Source organism: Phalacrocorax carbo, chromosome 10 (assembly GCF_963921805.1).
Source record: "Phalacrocorax carbo chromosome 10, bPhaCar2.1, whole genome shotgun sequence".
Lineage (NCBI taxonomy): Eukaryota > Metazoa > Chordata > Aves > Suliformes > Phalacrocoracidae > Phalacrocorax > Phalacrocorax carbo.
The window spans coordinates 21,729,729-21,745,178 of record NC_087522.1 but is presented as its reverse complement, the minus strand read 5'-3'; the positions used below and the strand labels follow the sequence as shown (position 1 = coordinate 21,745,178).

At 38.0% G+C, this 15,450-nt stretch overlaps 1 protein-coding gene across 2 annotated transcripts in view; it reads right to left on the bottom strand.

The window, feature by feature from the left end:
* The window catches only part of RBM25 (RNA binding motif protein 25), a 34,451-nt gene that overhangs the window by 11,438 nt on the left and 7,563 nt on the right, over positions 1 to 15,450 (bottom strand). The window contains exons 3-9 of one of the 2 annotated variants that reach the window (XM_064462386.1): positions 11,853 to 11,902; positions 10,276 to 10,446; positions 9,920 to 9,977; positions 8,596 to 8,756; positions 5,812 to 5,994; positions 3,498 to 3,551; positions 3,164 to 3,247 (exon numbers count right to left, since the gene is read on the bottom strand). In XM_064462386.1, coding sequence (XP_064318456.1) covers positions 3,164 to 3,247; positions 3,498 to 3,551; positions 5,812 to 5,994; positions 8,596 to 8,756; positions 9,920 to 9,977; positions 10,276 to 10,446; positions 11,853 to 11,902 — 761 coding nt within the window. The remainder of the gene's footprint in view (positions 1 to 3,163; positions 3,248 to 3,497; positions 3,552 to 5,811; positions 5,995 to 8,595; positions 8,757 to 9,919; positions 9,978 to 10,275; positions 10,447 to 11,852; positions 11,903 to 15,450) is intronic. The other variant, XM_064462387.1, reaches the window with a different exon arrangement.

Sequence of the window (15,450 nt, the reverse complement as noted above, 5' to 3'; positions counted from 1 at the left end):
AAGTCCTGGCAGACCAAAACCGTCTTATATGAAAACTTGGATAAAGAAATTTATCCACTTACACATGGTGCATGTGGTTAAACAGTGAAGAGAGCTGACACCTTTCCCCTTTTCCCTCCCTAAAAAATTCTAACAGTTCATTGGTAAGAACTGGACTCTGCAGAATGGAATCCTTAACTTCCACCACTGCAAGATGGAGAGAGTTAAAAAAAGGTTGGAAATAGCTCTTTTGAAACACAGAAACTAAAGGGTTACCTGCTACAGTTTACTAAAAATTGTATAAAATTGCCACCTTTTTTTTTTTCAATTAGAAACAGTTCCTATGACCAGAATTCCTATAAGACAATAGAAAATACATCAACAGAATGATAGATAAATCCATCCTTGGAAGCAATTTTTGTGTTAACTTACAGATGCTGTGCTAGGACATGGACCGCCAACACTGGATTAACCTTGCCTATAAGCTATGTTTCTGGGAGGAAGAGCAAGTACACGGTTCACAAATATACCAAATAACAACCAAATATACCAATTTTCAACCTGATGGATGCCAGAATACCACTGTTTTGAACAAATATTGAGCAGAATAAACAGGCTTATCCCCTTTGGCTCCACATTTACCATCACTGAAATGAAATTAAAAACTGGAACAATGAAACAGCATTTTCTCCGGTTTTTTTTTTTCTTTTCTTTTAAACAAAGCAATTAAGACAACTTTAAAAAGCAATCTTACCTGTTAAGTGTTCTTCTGCCATAGGCACAGGGACCAGAGAACCGACAAAGGATTACAGAAATAAAGCTAATTCACTAGTGATTAATGTATCCAGTGAAACTACGCTGCATTGATAGCGCAATACAGGCAAACCAATGTTGGATACATTGAAATCACAAAAGGAAAAAGGGACTAAAAATGGTAGGAATTGGTAGAAAACTGATATGAAAAAACAAAACTTAGATTCTACTAATACACTGGGCCCAAAACCAATTTCTAAAGGATTGTATTTTACAGGAGCTTTACAGTGTTAAACCTCAGTACGGTCAGATGTTAAACTAGCTTGTCAACTTTTAAAAATCCAACTTACCTCAAATTTCATATACTTTTAAAGAAAAGTTTTCATACTGAAGCGGTTGATACTTACAGGTTATCTTAGATGTTCCAATAGAAATTTCTTTGGTTGAACTCCTGCTTTTTTGCCACTCAAAAACTTTGTTCGTGGCGAGATTTCTCAAGAGAGTGTTTTTGGTTTGGGTTTGTGTTTTTTTTTTGTTTTTTTTTTTAATTTGTTTGCACAAGTGTAGATATACAGACACACACAGGTCTTGGTGCATTAAAATCCATTTTGTAGGTCTGCTTTCTTAAAATCCAATTGAAAAAAATAAATCGGTCTATTTTGTAATCAAAATCTGACCTCATCAACTTCGATCAGCCTAAGTAAGAGGGTCTGAAAGGGTAATGGGATGGGAACGGTATCAGATAAATTGAAGTAATGAACAGAAATGAACAGGTAGAAGAATTTTAAATCTTACCTTGAGCTCTCTTCAGACTCGTCCGTGCTGTAAATGGACGCCCCCTGCAATGCTGATACCCTAACAGTCTGTGGTTATTGTTTTATAAAACTCATACCAAAAACATGCAAAGGTTCACTGTGCTCACTAGCCAGCTGCTAAAAATTCAACAGCCCCTTTTAAACGTATCCAATATACACAATGACTACTTTCAGTTGATTTTTAATGTTAAGAAACCCAAAATAGCCCCCCCAGTAACAGAGATTAAAGGCAGTAAAATGCCCAACAGCTTCTGAAACAATGAAGCATGTTTTTTGTTTGGTTGTTTTGTTGTTCTTGTTGTTGTTTATTTTAAAAAAAAAACTTATTACTTGTTTGCATCTTAGTACCAGTGACGCCTTGGGGCTTGGAATTGAACACAATTCTTCCGAAGTTTCACCACTGACCAGTTTCACGTTCAATTGCTGAGCTTCTCCAGATGATTTCTTCTAGAATTTTTCCCTGGGTTTTTATCTCCAACAACTTCAGTCAAGAGAAAAACTGAATATGTGTACATACAACAATGTGTAGTCACTTGTGTTTACATTGATACAGTTGTGTGAAAACATGGTACCGTCCCCAGTGACTGCATGTGGTCAAGCTGAATAACAGGGGCATTCTATACCTTCCTGTCCCTTCAACATTTTCTTTAACATTGATTTGGGGGTATTTTGAAATAAAAGTGTGTGCTCAAAAGAGGAGCTTGCTGATACTTCCCTAGGCCAAGGACCATTCCAGTATTGTTGGGGAAGAAAATAATACCAGCTTCAAGCTAAACATTACAATAAGAACATCACATGCATAATTGTGCTTTACTATCCACAAGTATCATTTTCCAAAGCAGAAACATTCACAGATGCATTAGCATTAGTGGAAACTTCTGTAAGTGGGAACCCTGAGGTGGGACTTGTTGTGCACAAACATTTCCAAGCCAGTTACCCCTTTGCATATTTTTCTGAGGGGGCATCCATAAGTATAATAAAAAACAGAAGCTCATACTTACATCCTATTCCATGTTACTTTCCAAGCTGTGAGTTTCATCTTGCATTAGTCACCATATGATCTCTATCATAATGGTGGGGGTCAATGAATAGATTAGCTTTATGGGAATTTACAGTTCTTCCATGCATCTAAAGTTTGGTAAGTCTGGTAACCACTGACCTAGTTTTAATCTTCCCCCACTCTTAACTTAGAACTATTAAAATAAAAGACTTAAATTTAATTCAAGTTTCAACTCTTCATAAAATCTTGGATTATGTTACAAATCTACCTACAGAAACACACTCAAGTGTATGTCTTACACTGTAGCCCCGTTTAGCTTTTAGTTATAAATATCTTGACTTAATGTATGTGTAGAAACTTAAGTTGCCTTTATTCATGTTAAAGTGAGAAGACTGCAAAATACTCAGTAGCAATCAAAGTCTTAGCATAAAGATGTCAAGGGCCACTTTAACGTGGTAGTTGTCTTTTTTTGACTTGTAAAGAACTATATGTATATTAAACCTAATATAAACATCATTTTAAGTGATATTGCAATGTAATGCTAAATTTTATAATAGTGGTTTTTTGGATTTTGAAAAAGCCTAATTTGTATCAAGTGCAAAAACAAGAATACTACCTTGTGTGTGTCTCTGAATTTACTGATCTCTCTTGATATCAGGTCTCTTTTGTCTTCCTCCATTTCTATAGCATTTATATCCTCCTAAAAAACAAGGGGGACAGGAGGAAAAGCATTAAGAGCCATCTGTACAGACACAGGAGAACAAGAGAAAAGCTGAAGGTTAGACGTTTTCAACCAGTCTTGCAAGAGATAAATAAAGTCCTTCTGCAGTACCAAACCTGACAGTCTGATGTTAATGAGTGAAAAAAAAAAAAATCAGATGGACAAGAGTCACAAATCTGGCAACTAGCAGTAAACATAGTCATTGTCAAAACCTACAATGTAAACGAACCTTGGTGATGAGTGGATAAGGTATCAGTGGGGCCACTGGAAATCTGCGGAAAATCTGCGGAAAAATCCACGGAGATTTTTTTTTTTAAAAATAGATTGCACACTACTCTGAAAAACAATGTTTTGTATGTTTGTACTATAAAGCAATATTGTATTGCTGTGATCTCATTTCTTTGATTCAACAAAATTACAGAAGAACCTCGCTAATTCTCCCTTCTCTGAACTACTTAAAATACGTAGTGAGGTCTCATACTAGTAAGACTTCACTGAATTACAAGTATACTACAGGATATTAGTACACTATGGTAACATCATAAACAAGACTAAGCTACACTTGCCAATATATGTGATCGGTATATTTGCGGTGGGTACATCTTGATTTTATTTACTCGCTAATTCGCAAAATTTGGTAGATTGTACCTACTAACTAATAGTTAGTGCGAATTAGCGAGGTTCCCCCATGCTTGAAATTGAAAACCAGATTCCACTCACTCTCAGTTCCCCACACACATTTTCAACTCCCCCACATCAGTCATGCCTTCATCCAGAAGAACTAACAACAGACTCTGCTGCTAACACCAGCGGGAGTCGTCTTCACACCAAGCCCTTCAGGGGACAGCAGCCACAAAGCTGGTGAGTTTCCCCGCCCGCCCCCCGCCTCCCCCGCTCCCTCCCCCATATATCTGCATCCATCTTCCCTTTCCCCCCACCCTCCACAGTCCTCCTCTCCCCTCTCCTTCAAGGACAAGAGAGCAACAAGCTAGGACCATCTCTCCACTCCCACCTCTATCCACACAGGCCAAAGATGGCAAGTTTCAAGTTTCTTTTCCTCCTTCCCAGTATGGGAGGAATGATGGGGTGCAATTTCAACCCACAAATGCTATGTATTTAAAAAGAGCTTATTTGCCTACTTGACTAGCTCAGATTGCTCAAATCCTACATCACACAGAGCTAGCAGAATATCCCTCTGTCCCAGGGACATACTGAGCACCCAGCTCTCCCAAGACTGCAATGGTCTCTTAAAATGTTTAGCTACCTGACATTATTCATGGCCATACATATATATAAATATATATATGCACCCACAGGACAATACATATTGTAACAATGCTTGTAACAAAAAAAATACAGCTGATCGCAATAGACAGTGACTCATTTGTAAATTCTCATCCAAGAAAGCATCTTCTCCCAAAGGGAGGGAGAGGAAAGAAAAACAAATTCTCAGCTCAGTACTCTTATACCTCAGGTCAGCCATGGCTAACAATGCTGTGGGGAAGATATACTTGCTCCCTGAGGGAGATGTTGCTTCTCGCACCACACAAACTCCATAAGCATTTGAAACTGCATAATAATGCAGTTGGAATAGGTACTTTGCAGAAGACTTAAGCGGGTAAAAAACTTGATCAAACAATTTTCCAATCTCTTTCATATTAGATGCAGAATGGTAGGTGTGAAAGCCCATTTTCCCATGGTTAGAAACTTGGCTGGAAAAGCTAAGTCTGAGTTTGCTCATTCTTATTCCCCCTTCTCCGGTTTGTTTTAATCCATAAAAAGGTCATCCACAGAAGCAGGTCTAAACCAGAACATTCATTCCTGCTTAACAGGGTTTTTTTGCATTACACAGTATATGAAAACCAGCCGATCAAATCCAGCCAAAATTGAGATGTGCATGTAAAAGTGATTTTGTAAGGCAGGAAAAATTACAATATGCCTTTCATCCCTGAAGGATCTCTCAAAGGTTTGTGAGGTATACATATATACAACTACTGAAGCACTTCCACATCTGGAGAGACAGCTGCAACCAGTTGGATCAAGGCGCACTACAAGAATGCATACTGTAAGCAGAAAGAAGAATTTTGTCAACAACTACCAGAGCAAATTCCTGCCACTACAAAAGTACCCTAGCATCTTTCAATGGAAATTGATGGTATGCAGGAACTCTTTACAGTTGTTCTTTAAATTCTCGTCTGAAAAAACCCTACATGCATATACAGATTAAACTGCACTAAATTCAGTATTTCCACCTTCAGAGGGATGAAAGGTCAGTTCAATCCTGCCCAGATTCAAACCTGTTGTTCCAAGAAGTCTAGGTGCTTAGATGCCTAAACCATCCCTTCAGGATGGTGTCTAAAACTGACTAGCTTTCAGACTTTTAAAAAAAAAAAAAAAAAAAAGAAACTGCTGCTGACATCAATGCTTGTTGATTTGTTTTCTCATCAGAAGTTTAGGTTTAAAAGTATTTGCACAAGGTTTGGCCATTATATAAAGGTGAGTTGAAGAAAAAAATCTGTTTTGTCCAAAATCAAAACACATACGTCCTCCTTCTTTTCCTTTTTCTTCTTCCTGGGGTGAGAGTCAGATTCCTGGGAGGGGGCATTGAGCTCGCTGGAATATTCTCGTATTAAGACTTCAATGGCCCCTTTAATTATCTGATCTCTTCTCTTCGTTTCCTCATCCAGTGCTTCATCATCATCATTTGTCGTCTCTGGTCTGGAGTTCTAAGGAAAAATTGCAAAGTAACAGGAATCAACAAATTGAGAATAATATTCGTTTTATTTCAGTAGTTCACCTTTGATCATCACATTCATGCCCCTATAGCATTTACTAACAAAAACAAAAAAAACTCTAACCAACAAAAAAAACCCAACAAAAAAAAAACACACCAAAAAACCCACAAAAACCAAACCACCTACAAGTAGTATCTTTGAGCAGTCAGATCTTTTCACACTGGCAATACCATAAGGTCCACGTAGTTTTACATGTGGAATGGCTGCAGAGAGCAAGCGTAGGATTGCATAATAAAATAGGACACATAAATGGTGATTAACATGGTAGAGAAAGCGCACGCACAGTCAGAGAAAGGCAACCGCTATAGTCCAGTGCTTGGTCAAAAGTTTCTGCCTTGTATCCTCCAGAACGTCAAGTCATTTCAACAGCAGTTCCTCGAAGCCTTCACCTTAAGTGCCATGCAATACAAATGACTAACTATAACTTTCAGGCTGCAACTTACAATGGGAGAACTATATTAAAGAAACATTGTTAGGGAAAACATTCTTTGCACAGCAAACATTTTATTATTGTTGATCAAATACTCTGCAGTTCCTCATCTTTTTGCCCTTTCCACCTTGTAGGGAAGAAAGGGAACACACACAAAGTAGTGCATTTCACTAAACGTTATGTGAAAGGGTAGAACAATGACCTGCATACTGAGTAAGGTAGCCCACCTCTTGATCCCCTGAATCTTTTAAAAAAATGGAATCTCACCTGAGAATCCAGCTGGGTATCCCGTCAAGCGATAGGTGGTGGGTGGAGTGAGGGGGAGGGAAGGGTCTGATGGAGCAGCAGCTAAGAATGAGGGGGAAGGGAGGATTCAGTTGGAGCTGAAGAGGCTGCCAGGCCAAGGAGGAGTAGGCTGAAAAGAGCTAGAAGGCAGTGACAGGGAGCAGAATTGAAGGGGTCCAGGGAGAAGTGATCAGGGACAGGAGCTAATTAGATAAAGGTTTGCTTGCTGTGTCTCTGTAAGAAACTGTGTTGTAGTGTACATGTTTGATTTCTTAATGAAGAAGATTAAGGGAAAACATTCCAACTTTTGGATCTCAGTGGCACCAGCACACCAATGATGGTATGAAAGGAATCGCAAGCAGTGTGATTTAAATATGCTTCATCAATACTGCTTGGCAATTCACAGCCTTTCTTTGCACCATCATGAACAAAAAAAAAAAACAAAAAACAAAAACAAAAAAAACAAAAACAAACACCCCACCCCACCCCACACTATTTAGAGCTATCTCACTCTACAGTTCAACAGAATCGGCACATACTGTCGTCTTCAAAGCCACAAACAGTACCCTCTGCTTTATTACAATCAATTCACCAGGATTGATTGTAACCCACAGAAGCTCACAGAAAACAAAATTAATGAGAGATGTACATGAACTCCACTGACACTTTAAGCTTGTTTATAATATCAGCTGTGAAGCACAGCATTACAGGTGATGCCAACAGGAAACAACGAAGTATGGAATGGAAGGGCAGTCAAATCAAACCCTTACCTAGGTTAACAGCTAGCACATTACTCCATTCAAAACCCATGAAGTCAGCACTCTGTTTTACTGAGCCACTGCATTTAATCCCATACACTGGCTACACAGTCAAAAATATGTCTAGTACTTCAAGTCATCATTACACCTCTAGTTCTGGTTAAAAAAAGTACTTGTCTTCCCACTGTATTTTACATACCTTTAAGAACAATTCCAAATTGGAATTTAAAAATTTACCAACTACAGTGTGATAAGTATCTTCAGTTTTCTGAACAAGAGCCTCTTTTCACTTTCATTTTACAGAAAATAATCCTTTTAAGTAATGTCTTAAGGCATATGCAGAACTTTAAGTTAGAGACTAAGCCCAACAACTTGATTGTGATATGAAATACATTATTTTAGAAAAGAAATAGATAAAATTAACTTTAACACCAATTTGTCAGTTAAGTATCTTTGTATCTCACAAGAATTCAACATATCAAATATCTACAATTATTCCAGAACAGATCCCTAGCTCTAGAAAGGAATGGTACAAAACCAATTTCCCCACCTACTAAATGGCTGTAAACTGCCCACTGCCTGATTAACCGCATCGTCTACTGAATGCTCTAATTCTTTCCTTGCCATTAATTTGTGTTTGAAGATTATCAGTGGAGGGGAAAGAAACTCCAGTTCTCCTCTAACAGCTGATTTACAGACTCTGACAGAGTAACAATTACTTCTAGAGTTTATATACTTTCAAGAGTTTCTAAACAAAAATGAAGCAACAGAATCATAAGGTATAGCCCGTATTACTACACTTCAGAATGAATTAAAGAATTAATTCTACAGATTCAGTTGTAGCTTACAGGTTAAGTTTGACTGCTGGTGAATTAAGACCTTACACTTTACTGCCTTTCAACATATCTTCAGGCTCATTAACGGGATTCTAGTGAAATCCTAAAATGAATTAAGGGCAGAGGCAAGAATAGAAACTAAGAGACACTCATAATCTGATCTAGCAAGTATGTTACATTGCCCTCCTTCCAAAATAACACAAGTTACGCATTATATACGTACCCCATTAGAAGCCTTTTTCTTTGCTTTCCATTCATCTAGCTGAGCCTTTGTCTTTGCATCAACTTTGACTAGCAGCTTCTTCTCTCCAATCTGGAGGTCATGGAGTAGTCTTAGTGCTCGTAGTGTGGATTCTGGTTCTTTGTACTCACAAAATCCAAAAGCTGAAATGGATGATTGAAATGAAAAGTAAAAGCGTTAAAGCTCTTCAGTAATTTACTTTGTGTAAAAAAGAAAAACCAAAACACCAACCACAAAGAGGTGTTTTGAATCAATGAACTTGGAACATGGGCACTTCTGCTTTTAAAACCAGGAGCACAAGTCAGAAAGTTCATTCACTGCATTGGTCTTTGATATAACTAACGGACCAGTGAATGAGGTGAAAGCAATACATACATTGTAGATGTCCCATCCCTGGAAGCATTCAAGGTCAGGCTGGACGGGGCTCTGAGCAACCTGATCTAGTTGAAGATGTCCCTGCTCACTGCAGGGGGGGTTGGACTAGATGACCTCTAAAGGGCTCTTCCAACCCAAACCACTCTATGATTCTATTCTCTTGCATTTGTAAAGCTTTTGACATGTCTGTCCTAAGGAATGCAGTCTATATCAAGATATGTCTCAGGTGGATTTGCAATTGTCTGAAGACCAACAACAAAATCAATCAACAGGTCATTGTTAACCTAGAGGGAGGGGTATTTCAAACTAGGTTCTGAGAGCAAAATAAACTAAGTATGATATATAAGAAAGCCAAGGAAACTGAATTACAACTTTAAAAAAAAAAACGAACAACCTAGAGGAGATATGAAAATACTAACAGCAAAAAATAGTAATAAAAATTGTTTCCTGTATCGACTGGAGAAAGGTCACAAGTTAAAAATAAATCAGTTTAATCTGATGACAGAAAAGGAAGATAAATTCTACCTCAGGAAGAAGCCCTTAACAGAGAACTACAACACATAGTAATGGAAGAGACTGTTAACAGTATTGCAAATAAGCTCCTTCTGAGGCCAAGTCCAGGCTGGTAAACCTTTCTCAGGGATGGTCTATAAACTCCTGATTCAATCTCAGGACAGAAAGGTGAGCAAAATTAGAGCCCAAAGACATTTTCCATTTCATCTTTCTCAATGTTATTTTTCTTGTTCTCTCTTGATTCCAAGGACAGAAAGTACTAGCCCTTTACTAGGGAGTATTTAGCAGGTTAAGTTATCATATACAATATCTTAAAATGTAGAAGTATTAAGACTAGCAATGTGTCAGACATTTGAAAATCTGTCAGGTAATAAAAACAAGAGTCTGACTGGAGACTTTGAAAAGAGTGAACAATTACCTTGAAGTTTTCCAGATGCCCCTTGTACTCTCTTCCAACTCAAAACCAAGCCACATTTCTGCATTAAAGATAAATATTATTGTTTATGTTCAAGACATTACAAAAACTTACACCACTCTGCAAAATATGACGTATATAAAGGGTAAACTACTAAAATTAAAATATTTCTATGGTCATTGACATCTACAGCTTAAAAGCAGCTGTACTCTTCACTTACTGACTTTAAACTCAAGCATAATGGACTGCTATTGCAGTGAGGGGGACTAACTCTGCTTTCAGTTTCAATCCACTGCTTGTGAGTCATAAGTTCATTCCTGGCTGATGAATGAAGTAAACAAGCAGTCCACTGTACTTACTGCTAGAAGCTGCCGTATGAGCATGTCCGATGCCTTCTCAGAAATGTTGCCTACAAAAACGGTGGTAGTGGGACCGCTGTTTTCATCATTTTCTTTGTTCTTTAAGCCAGGATGATCTTTTCTGGCTCCCAAATGTTTTCCAACCATAGACACTGTGGTAGGAACTAATACCTAGAAAGAGGAGGAGAGGGTGTTAAATAAAGTGTTGGGTTGTTGTTTTGTGGGTTTGTTTTTGTTTGTTTGGTTTTTTAATTGGTTTTTAATTTAAATGTATAAGACAAAAGACAAAAGACTTGGAAATGCATATTATTTCAAAATTAATTTTCATACAAACCTTAGCAGATGACTGGCTACTGGAAAGTCTCAAGGTGAACATACAGTAACATGAGGTATTATTTCTTCTATGAATAACTAATTTGCAACATTTGAGTCACAGGAAGTTGAAGTACCTTACTTAACAGTGTAAAAAGCAAGCTGGAAACAGAAAAGTAACCCTGACTCAAAAGGCTTCAAAGCCTTAAAGCTTTCACAGAGTGAATAAACACTACTGCTTTCTTTAATCAATATGCAACCCAAAGCCTCTTTGGGTTAAGGAGCAAACATTTGTAAAATAAGCCATACAGAGATAGGCACGATCATCTGCTCCATTTTGCTGCACCTCTCTCCCTCCACCTAAGGTTTAACAGTACATATGCACTGAGCCCCTACTTCTCAAACTACCCTTCTATACGTGTCACTTAACAAAAATCATTTGAATCAGAAGACTGAATAATGCATTTGTTCCAGTATCTTTGTCTTAAACACATCAGTTACCAAGAGCATATCCTACTGGAACAGATAATATAAGCTAACAAAAAAGTTCAGTATTTTGGGGAGATTTCACTTACGTAAACGTCATAGAAATGGTAATTCACCTTGAAACCAAGAAGTAACCTTTGTATTTTAAAGAGTGCTTTTTTCTGTGCCATAAATCATAAACCTTCCAACTAGCAATTAGTAAGACAAGCAAAGAGACCTTTCTATCAAATGCTCTTCCACAGATGCGTATTATGTGCAACCATTCTGTCCCCTGCAACATGGGGGAAGAGAGCTTGTTCGTAAGCTTGTCAATGCACATCTTTCTGGCCAACTCAGCAGCGCTACATGATGGCCTTGTAAACCTGGATGAGGTAAAGACTCCAGAGCACTCTGTTAGGCCAACAAACTCAAAAGCAAGAGACCTGGAATCTAATTGATCTAACTGTATTGCATAGAAGACCATGCCTGACCTGAAGGCAAAGCCTAAATCACTGTATTTGAGAGAAGTACATGTTCTTGCAAGAACAGTAACTGCTTCGCCTTTGCAGCTAGCAGCTCCAGACATTACTTCAAACTCTGTCTAGGTCAGAAATTAGCATGATATTTGCATAATATTTGCATTTAAAGTGAAGCATTTCCTCTCATATTCTGAATTCTGTTGGAGTAGAGCACAATAAAAATACTGATGACATCTATTAAGTTTTACTCTCCATTTTATTTTGCTTATCCCCACTCGTTTTATCATCATTTTATCATCTCATCCCCACTGTAATACTTACAGTCGGAGCAGGAGCCATAATGCCCATTGGTACAGGAATCATAGGGGTCCCTGGAGGAGACAAGACATTAATATTATCTGCCCTGTTGAGGTTATTGATGAATACAGATAAACTGATTGCAGACATGATTTCCAAACCAGACAAATAGGAATTTCACAGGACTGATTACCAGTAATTCCTTAAGCATTCAAGCATATCCTGAGTATGCTAACATACCATGTGCATCCTGGTAACTTTTACCATATTACCATTTCACAAACAAATCTATTTTCAAAGCATATTCAAACGACAGTGTTGTTCTAGAAGATAGCCATGTGATGAATGAGGCAGAGAAATCCATAAATATTAGAGAGCAAAAGCAGCTGAAGTCCTACAGAAGATAATCTCATCCTGACTTGCTCAATTCACATAGCACAATCAATTCTGCACAGAACTTTGGCATGAGGTCCTACAGAGAATGACACCAGGCTTCATGCTATGATTTATGGAATAGCTTAATAAAGGCACAATAGAAAACCTCAATCCAGAAGGTCCCTACCTGCTGAATACTTTACTTGGCAGTCTCTAAAACTTAATTTAAAACAATATTTAATCGGGTGAAGCCATCCAATACCCTCTTTCCACTACCAAAATCACTGGCAGCTTTAAGTACCATCATGTGAGCCAATGCCTGATCATAATAAAGGTTGTTTATCTTTCCATGCCAGCTGCTAGAGGAGGTTAAAGATATTAAGTGAATGGATTTCAGAACCACTTGCTGGCCAGTAAAGACATTGAGACTCAAGAACAGTGAAGTCAATCTCATGTTCTTCAGAGAAATACCCTCTAGGGATCCTAGATCTCTTTTTCCCTTCTACAAAAATCAATCTTCATCTTTCACTCTCAATCCTTCCCTTCTCCAGCTCTCTTACTGCTGTACTCATAAATCCTAATCAAACTTCTGCAACCTACTGTTTCGGGACTTGTTCCCCCACTTTCTCCAGAGCTTAGTCCTGAAACAACACTTCTCCTCAGACACCCTCTCCAGCTCTGGTTTTGCTTTGATTCCATCATTTATTTTCTCCACCACTCTTCCTCAGTCCCTTCCTATTAAAGTCATACTACCTTCTATCTCTCCAAACCATTCAGAGAATCAAAAGGTGTATTGCTCTCCCATGTTCTCATGGTGCAGTTTTAATGCACCATGGCATCTCACAGACTGGAGGAACTACTCCATGAGAAGACTCTGGTTGTGCAGCCTTATAACTATTGTAACTGTAATTATCATGATGCTGCACTTGGATTTTAAAGTTACAGTTCTGTAAACATACTTGTGTTATCACTGACAGTTCTCTGAAACTACCAGTCCAATGCTCAGCAGAAGCAAAGAACTAAAATGTTGGGCATTGTCAGCAAACATACTGATGGTCAAGACCACAGGCATCATTCAGCTGCTATACAAAAACCTCATGCACCTATACCTTGACTACTGCCTACAGACCTGGTCTCTGCAACCCAAGAATAACACATAGGCTTAGAGAAGAGCAACCACATGATTCAAGTGTTGAAGCAGCTGCTTTACTAGGAAAGACTTTACACTCCAATACTCTTCCAGTGTCAAGGTTTGCCAGGCATGGAACACAACTGAGGTGTACTAAACCACAAAACACAACTCAACTCCCACATCAGAAGTGGGGCAGGAGGGGGACAATAAGCAGGCCATGAGTTTAAAGGCAGACACAAGAAAGTAACACTTTACACAGTTGTTAATGAACTTCTCAAATTTGGTGTAAGAGGCGACAGTGGAGATGACAGTATTAGCAGGTTCAAAAGAAAAAAGATGTTCATAAATGACAGGTCCAGAAAAAGATAAATGAAAGATCATACTAAAACATCCCTAACACTACAGTTGTATAAGGGAACAGCCTCAGAAAGCAGATAGGTGTACATGCCCACCTTAAATACCATCTTGTATTCTCACTGCCCAGGCAATGCGTAACGCTGTACGGACTGCGGGTCTGACCCACTAGAGCATTTCTGACATATGAACTGTAATTTTTTACATCTTAACGGTATCCGATAATCTTCAGAGATGACAAGAGATTATCAAAATCACCTCATCAAATCTTCCACACTTAGAGCTGGAAACACTAGAACTTCTTAACAGCCATATCTTTAAGCAAAGCAAAACACTTTTCCTAACTTCATTCTTAAAACAAGCAAACCGCTATAGCCGAAACTTTTCAAAAAATTATAGGCTGAGAAAGATAACCAGAACATGAAATTTTGGCCAAACAGCTAGCTAAAGATAATATTAGAAGCCACTAAAATTGTGATTTTATGTATGGAATAACTTCAGAATAGACTTTCATAAAGTCACTATGGCATTTTCAACTTTATTGATACACTTTTGCTAAGAAGTGAGAGGTCCATATCCTCTACATGTTGAAATATGTTATCTGCATGGGGAAGCAAATCATGTTTCTAGCGTGCAAAGAAAAATTTAATTCTCACCTAATACCAGGCTCCTCCACTCTACATACTGTTTGGATTACTAATACTGAAATAAGACTATTTACATAAGAAGTCAAAACAGCATGAGAACAAAAAGATCTTTGTTGCACATTAAGAAGCAAATGTTCACAGCAGAAATTTGTATCAGGCATTTAAAAATATTATTCAGAAAGTTATTTTTAAAAGTTTCTGGTGTTTTTCACACTAGTATCTTTACTAGCTCCAGTTTACGTATGAGAGGTATGGTTTTAAAATTTACCCTGAAATTTTTGATGGCAGAACGCTACCTAATCAAGAACCCTGCCTTTAGTAGAAAACAGATAACATCTCATGGATGTCAGGGAAAAAAGTTTAGCAAAATTAATGCAAGTAAGGATTAGCCTGATGAATGGATGCACACAAACCATTCCTGAATTCAGCCATCTGGTTTTTGAATGCCTTTATTGTCTACAAAACACTTGTGCACAACACAGCTTAAGACCATAAAGACATGAGTTATTTTCTGCAGTCCTTTTGATGAATTTTAAAGGGATAATTCTCTGATATATTCCTCTCCCACTTGCTCTGTGGTCTCCTGCCTCCAGTCACCATTGCCTATACTGGTCACAGACAGAAAGAAGGTAGCTCCAGACCAACAAATTAAAGTCTCAGTGCAAAAAACAGAGGGCTGATCTTACAGATATGAAAAAAAAAAAAAAAAAAAAAAGGTGGCATTAATTTTGGGAAGATTAGAAGGAATGAGGAATATAACAGTAAGTTTGCAAGATGTGCGGAGGAAAGTGTGTAGGAAGCAGAAGTGGGACTTATGAAAAAGTGGAGAAAAACAATGCAAGAAGTTGGACCGTCCCTGAAAGTTACTCCTGTATTTTCATACCACACATACTCAGTGTACCCAAGTGTTCCCAAAGGCTATTACAATGGCTAATTTGAAAGGAATTGAAAATCATAGTCTACTGTCACCACAGTGGCTCTTAGAATACCTAACATTAACAAAAATCACCACCTAGCTTCAGTCTTGAAAAAAACAGTCCAAGACAAAGTCCAGTATTGTATCTAATGTTTTGATTTCTGGTCAGAAGTAAGCAGGTTTTGGTAGACCAAAAGG